The sequence below is a fragment of the Gorilla gorilla genome, chromosome 4, assembly GCF_029281585.2.
Source record: "Gorilla gorilla gorilla isolate KB3781 chromosome 4, NHGRI_mGorGor1-v2.1_pri, whole genome shotgun sequence".
NCBI classification, from domain to species: Eukaryota; Metazoa; Chordata; class Mammalia; order Primates; family Hominidae; genus Gorilla; species Gorilla gorilla.
Genome location: NC_073228.2, coordinates 34,041,531 through 34,057,680, shown reverse-complemented (window position 1 = coordinate 34,057,680; position 16,150 = coordinate 34,041,531). Strand labels below are relative to the sequence as shown.

Sequence of the window (16,150 nt, the reverse complement as noted above, 5' to 3'; positions counted from 1 at the left end):
TGAAACTAAATACTACGTGAGAATTAAAATGAGCCACAGTATCAGGACTGGGCGCAGTGGCTCATATCTGTAATCCCAGCACTTTAGGAAGCCAAGGTGGGAGGCCTGCTTAAGCCCAGGAGTTCAAAAAGTCTGAGAAACAGAGCAAGACCCTGTCTCTACAAAAAATATAAAAAAGGTAGCAAGGGTATAAACCTTTGAGGTTACTATTCTAAGAATATGCATGATCTGACTGAAGAACAGTGTCTCAGATTTAAGCTATGTGGCACACCTGCCTAAGATTTCAATAATGTATTTATTCACAAACATTTATTAAGGTGCAGGTATACTAGCATTCTGGACATCTTAGAAGAAATGTCAAAAAGTTTAAAACATAGACTTTGGGGAGCCAGGTACGGTGGCTTATGCCTGTAATCCCAGCACTTTGAGGCCGAAGCGGGCAGATCACGAGGTCAGGAGTTTGAGACCAGCCTGGCCAATATAGTGAAACCCTGTCTCTACTAAAAATACAAAAAATTAGCTAGGTGTGGTGGCAGGTGCCTGTAATCCCAGCTACTTGGGAGGCTGAGGCAGGAGAATCGCTTGAACCCAGGAGGTGGAGGTTGCAGTGAGCCGAGATTGCGCCACTGCACTCCAGCCCACGTGACAGTGCAAGACGCTATCTAAAAAAAAAAAAAAAAAGACAACAAAACAAAAAAACCAGCCTTTGCTCTCAGTTTACTATGTAGCTGAGCAAAACAAAGCATACATGTTAAACTAGAGAACAGCTTAAGGGCAACATGTCCGCCTGCACATATAGCACACTTTTTAAAGCATGAAGAAAAGCAAATAAGGAACAATGCAATTAGTTCAAGAATGCTTCAGTCATTAGGTGTGATCATGAAGGGGTGAGATTTTTAATGGCAAAAGGAATGGGGCTGCTTATGGGATTTATGACGTGGGGTGTTAAAATGTATGGATGCTGGGTCTGTTGGTTTTGAGAGAATTGTTTAAGCTAGCTGATCCTATAAACCTAAAGACCAGGGTCAGGGTCCTAAAGTTAATGCTTAAGACTCCCAACCCAAGGAATAATATACATACTATCTACTCTCTTCACAATACATCGTTATGTATTAATCTCTTTATGAATAGTTACCAATAAAAAAAAAAAACCAAAATGATTCCATCCCAAAGAGAAATATGCAGGAATTCTCATTGAGGCAATACCACTAAATTCTGAGGCAACTTAAAGCTTCCTCTGTAAGAAGCTCAAAAGAGAATGACTGAAAAAGGATACCTAGGAGGCAACTACTTAAGTCTTTTTGGAGACAATGTCATCAATTCTTGGTGATCTGTACTGAAAGTGTGCACAGCTTACATCAAAACCACTTACTTTGGTCTTACAATTGGTCTTACTTTGCAAGACCAATTCTGGGAGCAACATTTACTTATCCAATTATACTTGGACTTAGGCTAGCATTTAGATTAATTCAAATTTTCTGGCTTCACATCTGAGGAGTTATTAGTATTAAAATACCTTCTCCAATAATCCACCCAGTTAACGAATAGCTTGTGAAACAGACTTCTACAGTGCTTTGCTTTTAGGAGTACTAAATTCTTCCCATCTCGCCAATCAATATTAAAACTGTCAGCACTGCATTTAGCTCATTGGGAAATATAAATATATTCAGTTCCTGGGTCTGTAGAGTTAAAAATATATATATATTTACCAAATCAACCAGGGTAGGGGAAGATGTGATTAAGAACAGGATAAACTGGAAAGGCAGAATATAACCCACTGTTAACTCATATTAAGGGAGTGACATGTTTTAAGAAACGGGAGTCACTGAAACCAGCTTTAACACTTCAGTAATATGAATTTGGGTACAGACAAAAATGCTGATATGGCAACTGGAGATGGGAAGACAAATCCAAACAGCATCTTGAAGAACTCTATTTGGCAAGTAAACACATCTCTAGGTTAGTCTAAATCATAGATGCGGTGGCACCCTGAAGACACAGAACGTGACTATCACCTTGCTGCAAATTTACTATTTTTAGAGTACAAAGGAGCCATTTGAGTTTTCTTTGGAATGTGCTTGTTACACTGCGAACCAACATTTTACATTTCTAGCCTTAAGTTGTGGATGTCAGCCAGGCGTGCTGGCTCACACCTGTAATCCCAGCACTTTGGGAGGCTGAGGCGGGCGGATCACTTGAGATCAGGAGTTCAGAGACCAGCTGAGCCAACATAGTGAAACCCTGTCTCTACGAAAAATACAAAAATTAGCCAGGTGTGGTGGTGGGCACCTGTAATACCAGCTACTTGGGAGGCAGGGAGAATCGCTTGAACCCGGGAGGCGGAGGTTGCAGTGAGCCGAGATTGTGCCACTACACTCCAGCCTGGGTGACAGAGTGAGACCCTGTGTCAAAAACAAAGACAAAAAAATGTGAATGTCACTCTTGGTGTTATTTTATAGTTCAAATTTCTAGGCATGCCACCGTTAAGGGTAGAAGAGATTCACCCAGCACTTCCCAGTCCTATCTAAAGGTTATACCTTCCCTTTTGCTTGACTGATCCTATAATCTTATGTATTAAGCCTTAATAATTGTTGAAAGCTTATCCCAAAATGACATATAAAGACTCCTCTAATACACAGCACCTGAGGGAACAATTCTACCATGGTTTTTCTTAGCACTTTACAATCTCCAGGTTTAGCACTTTTCTTTCTACAAGGAGAATTCTGAATTTTCATTTGCCTAATTTGTGGCTTCAGAGTGCATCTTCAAAAGTTATTTAAAAATTATCAAAGGGACACCAGAGCTAACATTTACAGGATTAAAGACAGGCTTCAATCTAGTTAGTGCCCTTTCAGCTGTCAATCCAATTTGCAGCAAGACTACTAGTTAACAGTAACTACCTTCTGTAGCCTTCCTTGCTACTTAGTGTTACCTTAGCAGGCAGGGAAATCCCTACTGTGTAAACTTGATTACTTTTCCCCCCAACAAGAAGTCCACTTTGTCCACTTTTAGTGCTTTATTCTTTGAAACAGACCGATTTTCTAATATTAACATTTTAAGGCCAGTTGTCCCACACCTGTCTTCTGGATGACTAAATCCCATCATATGGGCCTAAAAGGTTTAGTATTCTCAATGACAATTTATACTGTAAACAGGAGACAAGTTTGTGTCCTTTCCATTTTTTAATAAAAGAAACCTGGGGAGAAAGCGGTGATGGGAATGACAGATACTAAAAGTGTTAAATTCTCAGTAATTTTCAGCTGTTAATATGGCATTAACTACTGTGTGTACTGACTTTTTGATCACAAGACAACCTGCTACTTAAGTGAGGCCTAGAAAATAGAAAACAGCTAAGCTGACACGTAAGTAGGACTTTAAGACAAACTTTAAGAACCTCTGAGAAGATCATCACACCTGAAACTGTCACTCCATAAAAGCAAACTGCAGGTCTCTAAAAGCATATTCATTTCTTCTAGTTCATAACCAAATTGTTATGTCTAGTTTTCCCCAGCACACCTAACTCCTGTTCCCAATTCTCACATTCATGGCCTTATTATTCCATACCTGATGTACAAGGTAGGCAGAAAAACAAGCAGACTTATGTCTTCAGTATTTTCTTAGTCCCAGAACCTAGATTTGTTACAAAATGAGTGCCTGTAAGGTAAACTCTACTGAAAACCTAAATGGATGCAAAAGCTGAAAAGGGGAAGAATTTTACACAAAAGATGGGAAGACAAAGGTAAAGTTGCAAGAAAACTTACCCAAACCATCTAACTTTAGAGCTGATACAGAGGATCAAGGTAGTTAGCTGGTCTCTACTTTGTTGTATGTATCTATAATGGGGATTATTTCCTGCTTAATTTTGTGTTATAGCTCCCTCTAGTGGCTAAGTGATTTTCCCTAGCACTTACCAATGGAGAGCAGCACAGCATGTTGTAAAAAAAAACAAACAAAATTAAGACCTATTTCTACAAGTTGTTTTTTGTTCAAAGTGCATTTGGTGGAGATGAGTATAGCATCCTACAGAAGCTGTTTCCACCATCTTCATGTCCACAGTTCTACCAATAGTTGGCACTTATAAGTTGTCTGGTGACAGAAGTCTGATGCTTTTTAACCCGATGCTTGAGTATCAAGCTGAACTAAGTGTTGTTTTGCTTACCTAAATAGTAAACTTCTTATGAAAAGTCATGAATGACTTTTCACCCCCTGAAATCCCAGCCTAGCACCTATTAAAATGTTGTAAATTACAAATGTTATATCTGCCTAAATTAACTTCTATATGACAAAGAGTCATTTATTCAATTTTTATTCTGTGCATTAATGAAGCACGGAGTGATTTTTATAATAATTAAAAAATCCTTCCTTTAATCGCTACAAGCTCACAACCACCCTCAGGGTTGTTAGGCATTAGCTTTCAAAGCTACCAAGAAGCACCGCGAAGGTCTCAATAACAGGAATAAGTACTGGTTTAAGTATACTATAATCTCTTGGGGTTTGTTTAAAGCAAGTTACTTTTGGCAGCATTACTATTCATTCAATAGACAATCACGATAGACATAATGAACAGATGTTTCCTGATAATCTCTTTACTTCATGCCAATCCCAGCTTTTCCTATAGGATCTAATTGGTCAATGTTCCTTTAAGTACTGATACAGAAACAATAACTCAAAAGAATGTTGTATTGTACACTCTAGGATGCCTTGAGTATTTGCTTCAATGGGATATAATTGTTGAGTCCACTATTACAACAGAATGTAAAGAAATGTGGGCCATACCTTTTTTTCTTGTGGCTGCTTCAGCCTAAAAAGATGGGGGAACTTAAAATTCAATCAACAAAGGAGTCACAATAACAGGGTTTTCAGTCAAGACACCCCAGTTACAGACAAAAGCATTAGGCCTGTGTATGCTAGTACAGTTCCTACAATCCCTTATATGAACTCTTTGGAGACAGACATATCTGGGATTCAGAGCTGTATGCACTTTATGAGGTACATATATACCCTGTATTACATAAAACCCTCAGCAAAGTCTGTGGCAACTGTGCAATGAATAATGAAGTTCAACAGGAAACAGTTTAGTCGCACTAAGTGCAAAATGAAGGCAGCAATTCTGGTCAGGGTTCACATTTAATTAGCTCAACAACAGAAAATCTTTTGTTTTCGTAGTTTTTGGATTTCAAAAAATGGATAAGAGACTGTAATCTCTTTTCTGCGTTTGCAGTCTTCAAACTGTGACGGAAATAATGGTTATGTTACAACAGAACTTCAGTCTAACAATTTCTCATCTTTTAATACTATTTATGGTAAATACATATATATAACTTACTTGCAATTTAAATTACAAAATTCATATACAAAGTAAGCAAAAAGGCACACATAAGAAATCCACCTTGACCACAGAAATGTGAAAACACCCGCCCTAATGACCAAGACAATGTTTCAAAGACAACAAACACCAAGAAAAGTTGAGATTCTACAATAAATCATATTAAATGCAAGCACTATGATGCACAGACGTGAGCACTAAATATTTACTAAAGCATAAAACTTAGGAAAAATCATTTTATGGGGAATCTATTCATATTCCAAATAGCATTTTAAAAAACATTAAACTTAGCTTAGTTTTAAAAACAAAATTCAGACCCAAACAATCAAGAACCAGAAAATGGGTTTCTTACCTTTTGTTTCCAGTAGGATGTGGGCTGAACAGCAAGGTGGGTTATTCAATCTGATGTTATGAAAAGTAATTGCTTCTTAAAGAGACTTAAGTTTTTCCTTGGTTAGAAAATAATTATAGGCTCCCTAAAATATTCTAAGGGGACATAAATAGGGAGAAGAGGGGGAAATTCCAAGACAGCTTTTGTAGTTTCAAAAGGGTGTAACTTTCTTCTAATAATTGCCAATACGGATAGAGACCTAAAGGTCCATTTTCTGAGACTATAAATAGGAGCAGTCCATACTTCCCATCACAGCTTTTAGCTGTCTGGTCATCTTAACTACAAAACCTATGCCCCTTTACCTTTCATAAGTAAACATTAGATCCTCTCTAATCTTCAAATTCAGCCTGTATAACAAGGAATACTGTCTCATTTCAATGTGAGGTTAGAATTACTATAACTTTTAGTAGAGCACATCTTTCAACTTTAAACACTCAAACTTGAGTGAAGGCCATTTACATTTTTTGGTCATTTCCAAAACATTCAATGAACACATATGAACCAAAGTTTACTTAAGTCTAGCTCACACTAACCTTCCAAAATTATCATTAATCATTTATTTTCCCTTTAATAATCTGATGAATTTTTAAAATGTTCTACACATAAAACTTCTTAGAATTTCAAGAATGTCATGTAAAATTATTCAAATTTTAAACAGTAAATCTGCCTTTTGGCCATTACATTGAATTCTTAGATAAAAAGAGCTACATCCTTAATAAACTTACACTAAGTACTTAGTGAAATTCTGCATTCAACTTAACATCCCCTCTTCCCAACATTCCACAACGTTCATTAAAATCTACCGATTGGGGTGACCTTACACATTTCTTCCACTACCAAGATTTCTGGTTTTCCTTAGGTTTTTGTCACCCAAATAACCACCTTAAATTCTACTTCCAACTATGATTAGCACCCAAGGGAAATGTTAAAGTCTAGTTATTTATTTTAGGTCCCCTCCCCCAACCTAAATAGTACCAAGGGGCTGTCAGTAGACAAATACAAGAAGTAGCAGACTAAAAGTTTTTAACAACTGCTTTGGTAGAGAACACCAAAGTTTTTGGTACAAAATAATCTTATGGTTGAGAAGGGCTTATAAGGCAAAATTCTAAATGCCCAGCTTTTTATTAGCAATGATTCATCCAAAGAAGCAGTTAATCTTGTGCACTCTTCCCTTTCAAAAAAGAAATGAGACTTGGGTTAAAAGTTCTACAGGCTGAGCATGGTGGCTCACACCTGTAATCCTAACACTTTGGGAGGCCAAGGCAGGCAGATCACTTGAGGCCAGGAGTTTTGGGACCAGCCTGGGTAACACAGAAACCACATCTCTACTAAAAATACAAAATTAGCCGGGCAAGGGTGGCACACACTTGTAGTCCCAGCTACTTGGGAGACTGAGGCACGAGAATCACTCAAATCCAGGGGTGGAGGTTGCAGTGAGCCTAGATCACACCACTGCACTCCAGTCTGGAGAACAGAGCGAGACTCTGTCTCAAAAACAAAAAACAGTTCTAATACATCTGTGCTGATGTTAACATTTAATACTTACCTTTTTTTGAGATGAGTTTCATTGAGAATATCAAAAGCTATCTCCAAGTGAACATTACTAGCCATCAACCAATTTTGCACAAAAGCCTATGTTGTCTATGACCACCAGAAAATAAGCAGCACCTATACTTTTTTAACCACTTTATAACAAAGTAGAGAAGCTTATCTTTCAGATGCTAGATCCATGCCCCACCGTCATTTACCAAGTTACATACACAAATGCCTTATTCTCCCCTTTCGCTTTCCCCTGAAGACTTTTACAATTAACAATAAAAGATGGCTAATACCATTAGATTGCCTTTTAAGAACTTTTAATTTGCTAACACATTAACACAAGAGTCAAAATCTTATCTTACTTAACAATTTAAAGATTAACTGATAGACCCAGTTAGAATCTTACATGAAGAGGAAAAAGGACAACCATGCATAGTTTTTTAAAAAATGTTTATTTTTTCAAAGAAAACGGCAATAGCCAATTGGAAACCTACTTATTCTTCAACTCCAATTTTGTTTTTAAATTTAGAAGTGACTTACTGATTTACTATTTTAAACAAACCCCCCCTTTCCCCTTTAAATGTTTACCATCTACTCGTGCTGAATCCTTCCAAGGAGATTGCTCCAGCGTTTATCTCCAGGTCCTCGCTTTGCTCCTTTTACCAAAAAACGCAAAACACAATTCCATCGTGCATCTTAAGGGCTCCAATCGTCAAAAATAGGAAAAAAAAAATCTTTGGAATAGCCAATTAAGTTGAATAAAAAAATCCACACGAATGCGGTTTGGTTGGGGCAGGAATCCACTCCTATGTTCCTGGTAATCTGATCCCGCTCCATGAATCCTGGTAATTCATCCTCCCTATCCTATCCACATTATGATTTGAATCCAATGATCCAGCTCCAAGGATTGGGATCCAGTGAGCCCTCTCCAATCCAAACCTTTATAACCAGCAAAACCAAAAAAGAGGAGGCAAAATGTTAGATACTGTAATCAAAAAAGGTTTCTGGGGAATGATGAGTTATGTCTGTCATCAGTTTAACAGATGCACATCAATAACTATCAAATTCCCCAAAACAAGTTTCTGAATGGTGTTCAGATAAATTTTAGAAACTTAATCATCATAGAGACTAATTGGAAGAAGCATTTTGTATTTACAGTTCAACTGATAATGCCAACACTTGTTACTGTACAGCGTATTACAGGTTTCGTGGTTGCAAGAAGTTACGTAATTTAAGTTTACTGGCATTGCTACCCACCTAAGTCTAAAACTAAATCTAATGCTCCCATTTGCAATTTAATTTGTAAATTAAAGTCTTTTAAACATATGAACCAATTATGAATATTAGTTTAAAGGGGAAGGTGAGACTTAAAAGTATTCCCAACTAGATTATCTACACCAATACATTGGAACTCTATATTTTGCTTTCATTTTGTCTTAAAAAAATGAAATAGCAACGCTCTATCAGTCACACAGAGGACATGCAGATTTAGCAGTATTGATATTATACTCTATCTTGTTGGATTTAAAAACACCCTGTACCCACATGTACACCAACAGCAGGTCACACATTAACAGTTGTAACTAAGCACTGTGACAAATTAGCCAGTTCTTCCCACATTAGTCCCTATTAAAACAAAAATGGGGGAAGGGAGCAAAATAAGTTGCTACAAAATGGGCAATATAATTTTGCCACAATTGCCAAGGTTTAAAAAGCAAAGCAATTGTAGCTAAAGATAACTGAATAAAATGTTTGCAAGTGTTTTAAGGAAAATGTATATAATCATTTTTAACCCCTGCCTTTTAGTATAAGGTCAATACTGCCAATTTCATCTGTGACAATAGCACTTGGAGTCATACCATTGCCTCCATTATTGATCTGATCCTCCTCAATCCTCCTTTTGACAATCCTAAAATGATTGAAATGTGCTCCACAATCCTTAATCCAAAGCATTCTTAATCCATCTCTTCAGATATGTCTACAGAAAGACACATGAAAAGCAAGATAAACATAAGAACTTCCCCAGGTAAGATAACCACAAACACCCCCAACATCCCAGTTCACACAAACCAGGGCAGATAGACAGTTACACAATATCACAGTCTGAAGAGTATGGAGTTAACTAAATTTAAACAATCCTGTCTATGACATCACTTAAAATACAATTTATCAAAGACACGAAGGGAATGTAGATGTTAGGAGCAAGGGGATATTACAAGAATGCAATTCAACACTTTAGCCCATTCTGAACAAAACAGTTTGAATTAAAAAATGAAAAGATTGTACTGAATAAAGGAAAACTGTATACAACATGGGTTCTACAAAAAGTGTCACCAATCATCTTATGTACGAGAGCGAGATCTGCTATGACGGGGAGAATAGCGTGGTGATCCTCTGCTTCTCCTTGGGGAGTAACTGCGACTCCTGCTGTTGCTTCTGCTACGGCTTCTGCTACGACTACGGCTTCGAGATCGAGATCTTCCATAACTTGGACTTCTGGGCCCATCAACTTTAACCCGGATGTAGGCAGTTTCTCCCTATTGGATAGACAGAACTTTCCATTGAAAGATCTAAGCTTTCATCTATCTTCAGACATGCTGAATGAATACAATGTAACTAAAACCAGAAATCTGGCAATTTACTTGGACACCCTTGCCTGAATCCTTACCTTGAAATTCCACTGTTAAGACCACTGTATCCAATTCTGGTCAAAGAAAAGAATACGTGTATAACCTACCTCATGAGATCTAAACTTAGTGTTATCCAGTTTTCGAACTGCATAGGTCATATCTTCTTTCCGTACAAACTCCACGACACCAGTGCCATCTCGGTAAACATCAGCATAACATACATCACCTGCTTCACGCATGTGATCCTTTAAATCCTGCCAACTTCCACTTGGAGGCAGTCCTGAAAAAGTGATTTTTTTTTCTTAGTATCAATTATCTTAAATTTCACGTTAAGCTGGTAAGGTACATTAGGACAAAGAGTACTTAATAGGTGTACTTAAATGATACCAGGTAAAGAGCTGGTAAGATTCTGGAATCCAGAGTCCACAATTATTTGTAACGATCTTCGTATCTAGTACCGCAACCTAATTTGGTAAATCACCACAGCAGCAATCCTCGTTTATTAAATTCACCCAAAAACTAAAGCAATTTAAGACCTAGCATGAAAAATTTGCAATTATTAAACCCGTCACGCGAGAGAAAAAGTTTAGGTAGTTTTCGTCCCTTCACATCAATCCACACAACCAGTACACTCACCAGAGACAACCACTCTGTTTTCAGACCGCCTGGATGGGGGGCCATAGCGACCTCGGGGAGCTCCGCCACCTCCACCCCCGCCGCCGCCTCGGCCTGTTCCACGGCCGCTTCGAGGAAACTCCACCCGCAGACGGTACCCATCGTAATCATAGCCGTCGCGACCATACACCGCGTCCTCCGCGTCTCTGCGGGATCGCAGAAAGTAAAAGGGATGAGAAAGACCAGGAGGAGAAGCTCGCTCAGTCGGGAACCAGCAAACCCCCCGCACATGCGCACCCAACGTGGAAGAGCCCACATGCGCCGCATAATAGGAATGGCCCCTCCCCCACCCAGAAACACGCCAGGCTCCCAACCACTACACCAGCCCTCAGCGCCTCAGTTTCCCGCTCCAGCCTGCGAATGGGCTCCGGGGACGTCCAAGGCGAGGCGCCAGAGAAGCCACACCAACTCAGCTCCTTACTCGACTCCTGCATGGGCGATACAGTCTCGCCCCAACCTCTCTAAGAGCCCCCGCTTCCCCGTTCTCTATGTTAAGGCCTTGGAGCCTTCCCCGACTACTCGGACCTATTTCCTCAAGGCTGCAAGCCCCATGCCGCCTCACCGCGGGTCCTCGAACTCAACGAAGGCGAAGGGCGGTCCCCCGCGGCGATTCTTGAGGTCGATGTCGCGGATAGCGCCGTATTTGTAGAACACGTCCTCAATGTCCTTGGTTCGGATGTCTGGAGGTAAGTTACCCACGTAGATGCGGCAATCGTTGTTCCCTGCGGGGCCACGAATCACACCACCTCCCGACATGGCGGTGACGAAAAGCGCGGACTCGAGAACAGGCCTTCCCACCAAGCCTAGCGCACGGCAGAGCGAGCCCGCAGCGGCACCACGTCTCCCGCGGCCCCTCCAAAATGGCGCCTTTATCAGCTCGGCGCACGGATATGGGGGGAGACAGAGGAAGAGAAGCGGAAGGAAACAGCGATTCGATCCCAACACGCACGCGCGGGAGCGCAACGGGTGCTGCGAGGGCTACGCTCAACGCACGCGCACGCACGCGCGACGTCACCCTCCGCACGAAGGGGGAAAAAAAGTCCCCCGCGTTCCCAGCTTGGGGTGGTTTGCGAACAGAGTGACCAGCCGTTTGGTAAAAGTTAAATAACGAACTTTCGTTAAAGGAGCTAGTCATCCAGGTCGGGTCTTGAAGGATGGTCGATTTCTCCAGGAATGAGGATTTTTGAAAGCAACTCGGCGCCTTCAAAGCACTTGGTGAAACCTAGCCTAAAGCGTTGTCCCACCATGCTCTGCGGCGATAACGGCCTTTGGCGGGAAAGAGTCTCGGAGGCGGGGCCAAAGGGGGACGGCCCGGGCGGTTGCTCCGAAAACCCGGGTATCTTCGTAGGGTGCGTCTAGTCCAGAGCTGACTTGGGGGTGATTGAACGGAGAGCTGGGGCGTTGGTTTGTCTTCCCGCCCCTGCTGCGAACAGACCATGGCTGCTTACACAGATGTGTCTAATTTAGCGAAACCGATTTAGATTCCTTAATCCTCTTCATTAAGTACCGTTCCACCTTCTCGTCAGAACTTTGCATAGCTCGGTTCAGCACTCCTAGTGCTAGTCGCAGTGGGTCCGTATCCCGACCGGCAACGTGGTACCCGCCAACCAGAAGGGGTAACACCGTACCGCCTATGGGACCCACACCTTTTTATCTCGTTAGTCGCCTGTCCGTGGGACTAGCGCAGAATGCCTGCAGAATGAATCGTTTCTGTTGTTCCCTTTCAAAGAACGAGAAGGAAGAAAGGGTGCGTGTGTGCAGTCCTTTTTTCAAAAGTTTCCCCTAAAAGTTACTGATACACCAGGTTTTGAAAATACCGGTCCTCTCAGGTAATAAAATGGAGCAAAATGGATGTGAGAACCGTAACCACTGGAGACCGCGGTTGCTATTCAGGACTGTGATCCTATTTGCCTGCGTCATTGGGAGATAACATTTTACATTTTTTTCGACGCCTGAAATCTGGATTTTTATGTGAAATCCTGGGATTTTTAAACGTCGCTAATGAATTAAAATTCAAATCAGGCTGGGCGCGGTGGCTCACGCCAGCACTTTGGGAGGCCGAGGCGGTTGGATCACTTGAGGTCAGGAATTCGAGACCAGCCTGGCCAACATGGTGAAATCCCGTCTGTACTGAAAAAAACAAAAAATTAGCCGGGCTTGGTGGCAGGCGCCTGTAATCCAGTCTACTCGGGAGGCTGAGGCAGGAGAATCGCTAGAACCCTGGAGGCGGAGGTTGCAGTGAGCTGAGATGGCGCCATTGCACTGCAGCCTGGGCTACAGAGTGAGACTCCTCCAAAAAAAAAAAAAAAAAAAAGAGGGGGAAACAACAACAAATTAAAATCAAACCCTGCAGTCATAAATTTGCCATAACAGATCTACACACTGAATTTAAGGGATAATTTTCTTCATGTTATTTATTTACAGCAGTCCCTTTCCGCAAGGATGTGGGGCAACTTACAGAGATACCATAAAACATGAAAACTAGATGAGGCTGGGCGTGGTGGCTCACTCCTGTAATCCCAGCACTTTGGGAGGCCGAGGCGGGCGGATCACCTGAGGTCAGGAGTTGGAGACCAACATGTCGAAACCCGTCTCTTCCAAAAATACAAAACATTAGCCGGGCATGGTGGCGCGTGCCTGTAATCCCAGCTACTCGGTAGGGTGAGACAGGACAATCTCTTGAACCCTTAGGAGGTGGAGGCTGCAGTGAGCGGAAATCACGCCACTGCACTCCAGCCTGGGTGACAGAACAAGACTCCATCTCACAAAAAAAAAAAAAAAAAAAAGCTAGAGTAAGAAATCAGAGGAATGGGAAAATGAGGGGTGGATTAAATGAAATACGCATAAATTACTATACAAAATGCCTGCAGTGAAAGCCCGTTGAATTTGTTGAGATAGATTGCAAATTTTACTTTAGTCTTCCCAGAAGTCACGGTAAAGAAGGGTACGGAAGTATTGTGTATTCAAAATCCAAAGTGCCTTTGGGATAAAAATAAATAGGTCATTCAGGAGAAGGACATGTTTTCTTAATTCTAAAAGCTGATGAAATATATTTTACAAATGTTTCTCGGTGACCCCAAAATACAAATTCAATTTGAAACGAGCAGGGATGCTTGGTCTTGTGGCTGTAGATCCTCGGTATATCTACAGATGACCTTTGGTAATCCTTGAGCTTTCTGTAATATTTTCGAAAATTATATGCATGTGTGCATGTACAAAATTATATGCATGTGTGTACTTTTTTCTGGGAAGAGGATTTGGAATTTTAATCAACTTCTTAAAGGAGTCCATAGATCCCAAAAGGAAAAAGAACTGAAATTTGTCAAGGGAAGGATAGATTGCCTATTCTTCAGACCATCCTTTAAGTATATATATAGATGTGTGTTTGTGTGTGTGTATATATGTGTGTGTGTGTGTATGTGTATATATATATATATATATATATATATATTTTTTTTTTTTTTTTTTTTGAGACAGAGTTGCCCTCTGTCACCCAGGCTGGAGTGCAATGGCATGATCTCAGCTCAGTGCAACCTCTGCTTCCCTGGCTTAAGTCATTCTTGTGCCTCAGCCTTCGAGTAGCTGGAATTACAGACGTGTGCCACGATGCCCAGCTAATTTTTGTATTTTTGGTAGCTGGGATTACAGGCATGAGCCACCGCACCCAGCTAATTTTTGTATTTTTAGTAGAGACGGGGTTTCGTCATGTTGGCCATGCTGGTCTCGAACTCCTGGCCTCAAGTAATCCTCCGGCCTTGGCCTCCCAAAGTAGTGGGATTACAGGCATGAGCCCCTGCACCTGGCCAGTTTTTTTTTTTTTTTTTTTTTGAGACAGGGTCTTGCTCTTTCACTCAGGCTGGAATGCAGTGGTGCAATCACAGCTCACTGCAGCCTCGACCTCCTGGACCCAAGCGATTCTCCCACCTCAGTGTCCTTTGTAGCTGAGACTACAGGTGTGCACCACCACTTCAGACTGATTTTTGTATTTTTTGTAGCGATGGGGTCTCGCCATGTTGCCCAGGCTGCTTTTGAACTCCTGAAGTCAAGTGATCCTTCCATCTCGGCCTCCCAAAGTGGGGGGATTACAGCCATGAGCCACTGTGCCTGGCCAGAGCCTGATATGTTTTTAAACGAGAAGGTGACCAAAAAAGATAATATTTCAACAAATCTACTGTTTCTAGCATTGTTCCATTAAGTGAATGGCAGAAAAGAGGAGAGTTTTTAAAAACTTGCAGCCTGTTGATTCTTTCATTCAACAGTTATTTGCTGAACACATTTTCTTTCTGTTCTTTTATACATCAGTTTAAATTTATGCAGGCAAAGCTTCTGTTAATTAATGATAAGTCAATGATAACTGAAGTGATAACTGAAATCAGTAGTTTATAATTGGATAGTTCATTTTAAGAAGGGATGAGACAATACACATAGGTACTTTTAATTTCAAGGTATTTTCATTCCAGAAAAATATAATTGAATTTGCTTTTTGTTTGTTTGTTTGAGGTGGAGTCTCGCTCTGTCACCCAGGCTGAAGTACAGTGGCAGGATCTCGGCTTACTGCAATATCCTCCACCCAGGTTCAAGTGATTCTCGTGCCTCAGCCTCCTGAGTAGCTGGGACTACAGGCATATGCCACCTCGCCTGGCTAATTTTTATATTTTTAGTAGAGATGGGGTTTCACCATGTTGGCTAGGCTGGTCTTGAACTCCTGACCTCAAGTGATCTGCCCACCTTGGCTTCCCAAAGTGCTGGGATTACAGGCATGAGCCACCACACCCAACCTGAATTTGCTTTGATTTATTCTTGTCTAATTTAATGCAGTAATTTCTGATTTTGTTCAGTTCAGCACAGTACAAAGTAAAACTTAATTGAGAGTGAATAGGACATTCTTATTTCTCTGTTGGCATCTTTTTTTGTATTTGAATGTAACCGACTGTTCTGGAGTTGATGACGAGGTCAGTATATGGCAGGAAAAGTCTTGACGGCTGTTTTATCAGGTCTTGCAGGATGGCGTTAGCTTTCTGATGATTACAATTAAGGATGTTACCAGTTATCCAGAGTTAACATATTTCAGTCCACAAGAGTAAAACATCAAAAAAGCAAGTAAACAATTTATTTGGAAATAAGAACAAAACAAGGTGAATCATTTTGAGGGATATTTCATTCAGATCCTGAGACCTGATAAACGATCCCTGCCCCCACAGCAAAGTATTTCTCTCCAAGACAGGAAAATTCACAGCACCTGGATTCTGTGTCTCTGTTCCTGGGCAGTGCTGGGTAGAGACTGGCAATTATCTTTCTACAGGCTAATCTTCACACAGTTCTCTAAACAATATACTAGATGGTTGATTCCTTTTGTGCTGAGCAAATTACAACCACTTCCAGTTTTGCCTCCTAAGATTACATTCTCATCTTAATTGGAGTTTGAGGGTTTTCTAAACTCCTTAGTTATACATTCACTGGCATTTTTATTAATTGCTGCCACAACCAGCTGATTTAGTAAGCATGGACTTTACCAACTTCATTGTCGGAAGCAACCTAATTTTTAACACTATTACTGTTTATTAAAAGTTCCTTCCTCCAAGAGAAACT

At 40.8% G+C, this 16,150-nt stretch overlaps 1 protein-coding gene across 4 annotated transcripts; it reads right to left on the bottom strand.

Annotated features, from left to right (window-relative positions):
- Nucleotides 1-7,689: 7,689 nt before the first annotated feature.
- On the bottom strand, nt 7,690-13,771 carry SRSF1 (serine and arginine rich splicing factor 1). Of its 4 annotated transcripts, XR_002006033.4 has the most exons (6): nt 11,124-13,771; nt 10,523-10,707; nt 9,994-10,166; nt 9,607-9,793; nt 9,116-9,234; nt 7,690-8,195 (listed from the first exon to the last, which is right to left on the bottom strand). XR_002006033.4 is itself a non-coding variant. In XM_019027483.4 (5 exons), exons 1-5 carry the CDS (start codon nt 11,315-11,317, stop codon nt 9,212-9,214), a joined length of 762 nt encoding a protein of 253 aa, XP_018883028.1. In that variant the 5' UTR covers nt 11,318-13,771; the 3' UTR covers nt 7,690-9,211. The 4 variants fall into 4 exon arrangements, 2 of the variants coding, with proteins under 2 accessions (XP_018883028.1, XP_055242763.1); XR_008679732.2 differs by lacking the exon at nt 9,607-9,793; XM_019027483.4 differs by having other exon boundaries at nt 7,690-9,234.
- Between the last annotated feature and the right edge of the window lie 2,379 nt (nt 13,772-16,150).

Bases quoted from the DNA above. Each gene is read 5' to 3' on its own strand.
- SRSF1 (XM_019027483.4), bottom strand. From the start codon at position 11,317: ATGTCGGGAGGTGGTGTGATTCGTGGCCCCGCAGGGAACAACGATTGC. The intron at 10,708-11,123 runs GTGAGGCGGCAT...GCGATCCCGCAG, and splicing joins GTTGAGTTCGAGGACCCGCG to AGACGCGGAGGACGCGGTGT. The intron at 10,167-10,522 runs GTGAGTGTACTG...TCACTTTTTCAG, and splicing joins AAACAGAGTGGTTGTCTCTG to GACTGCCTCCAAGTGGAAGT.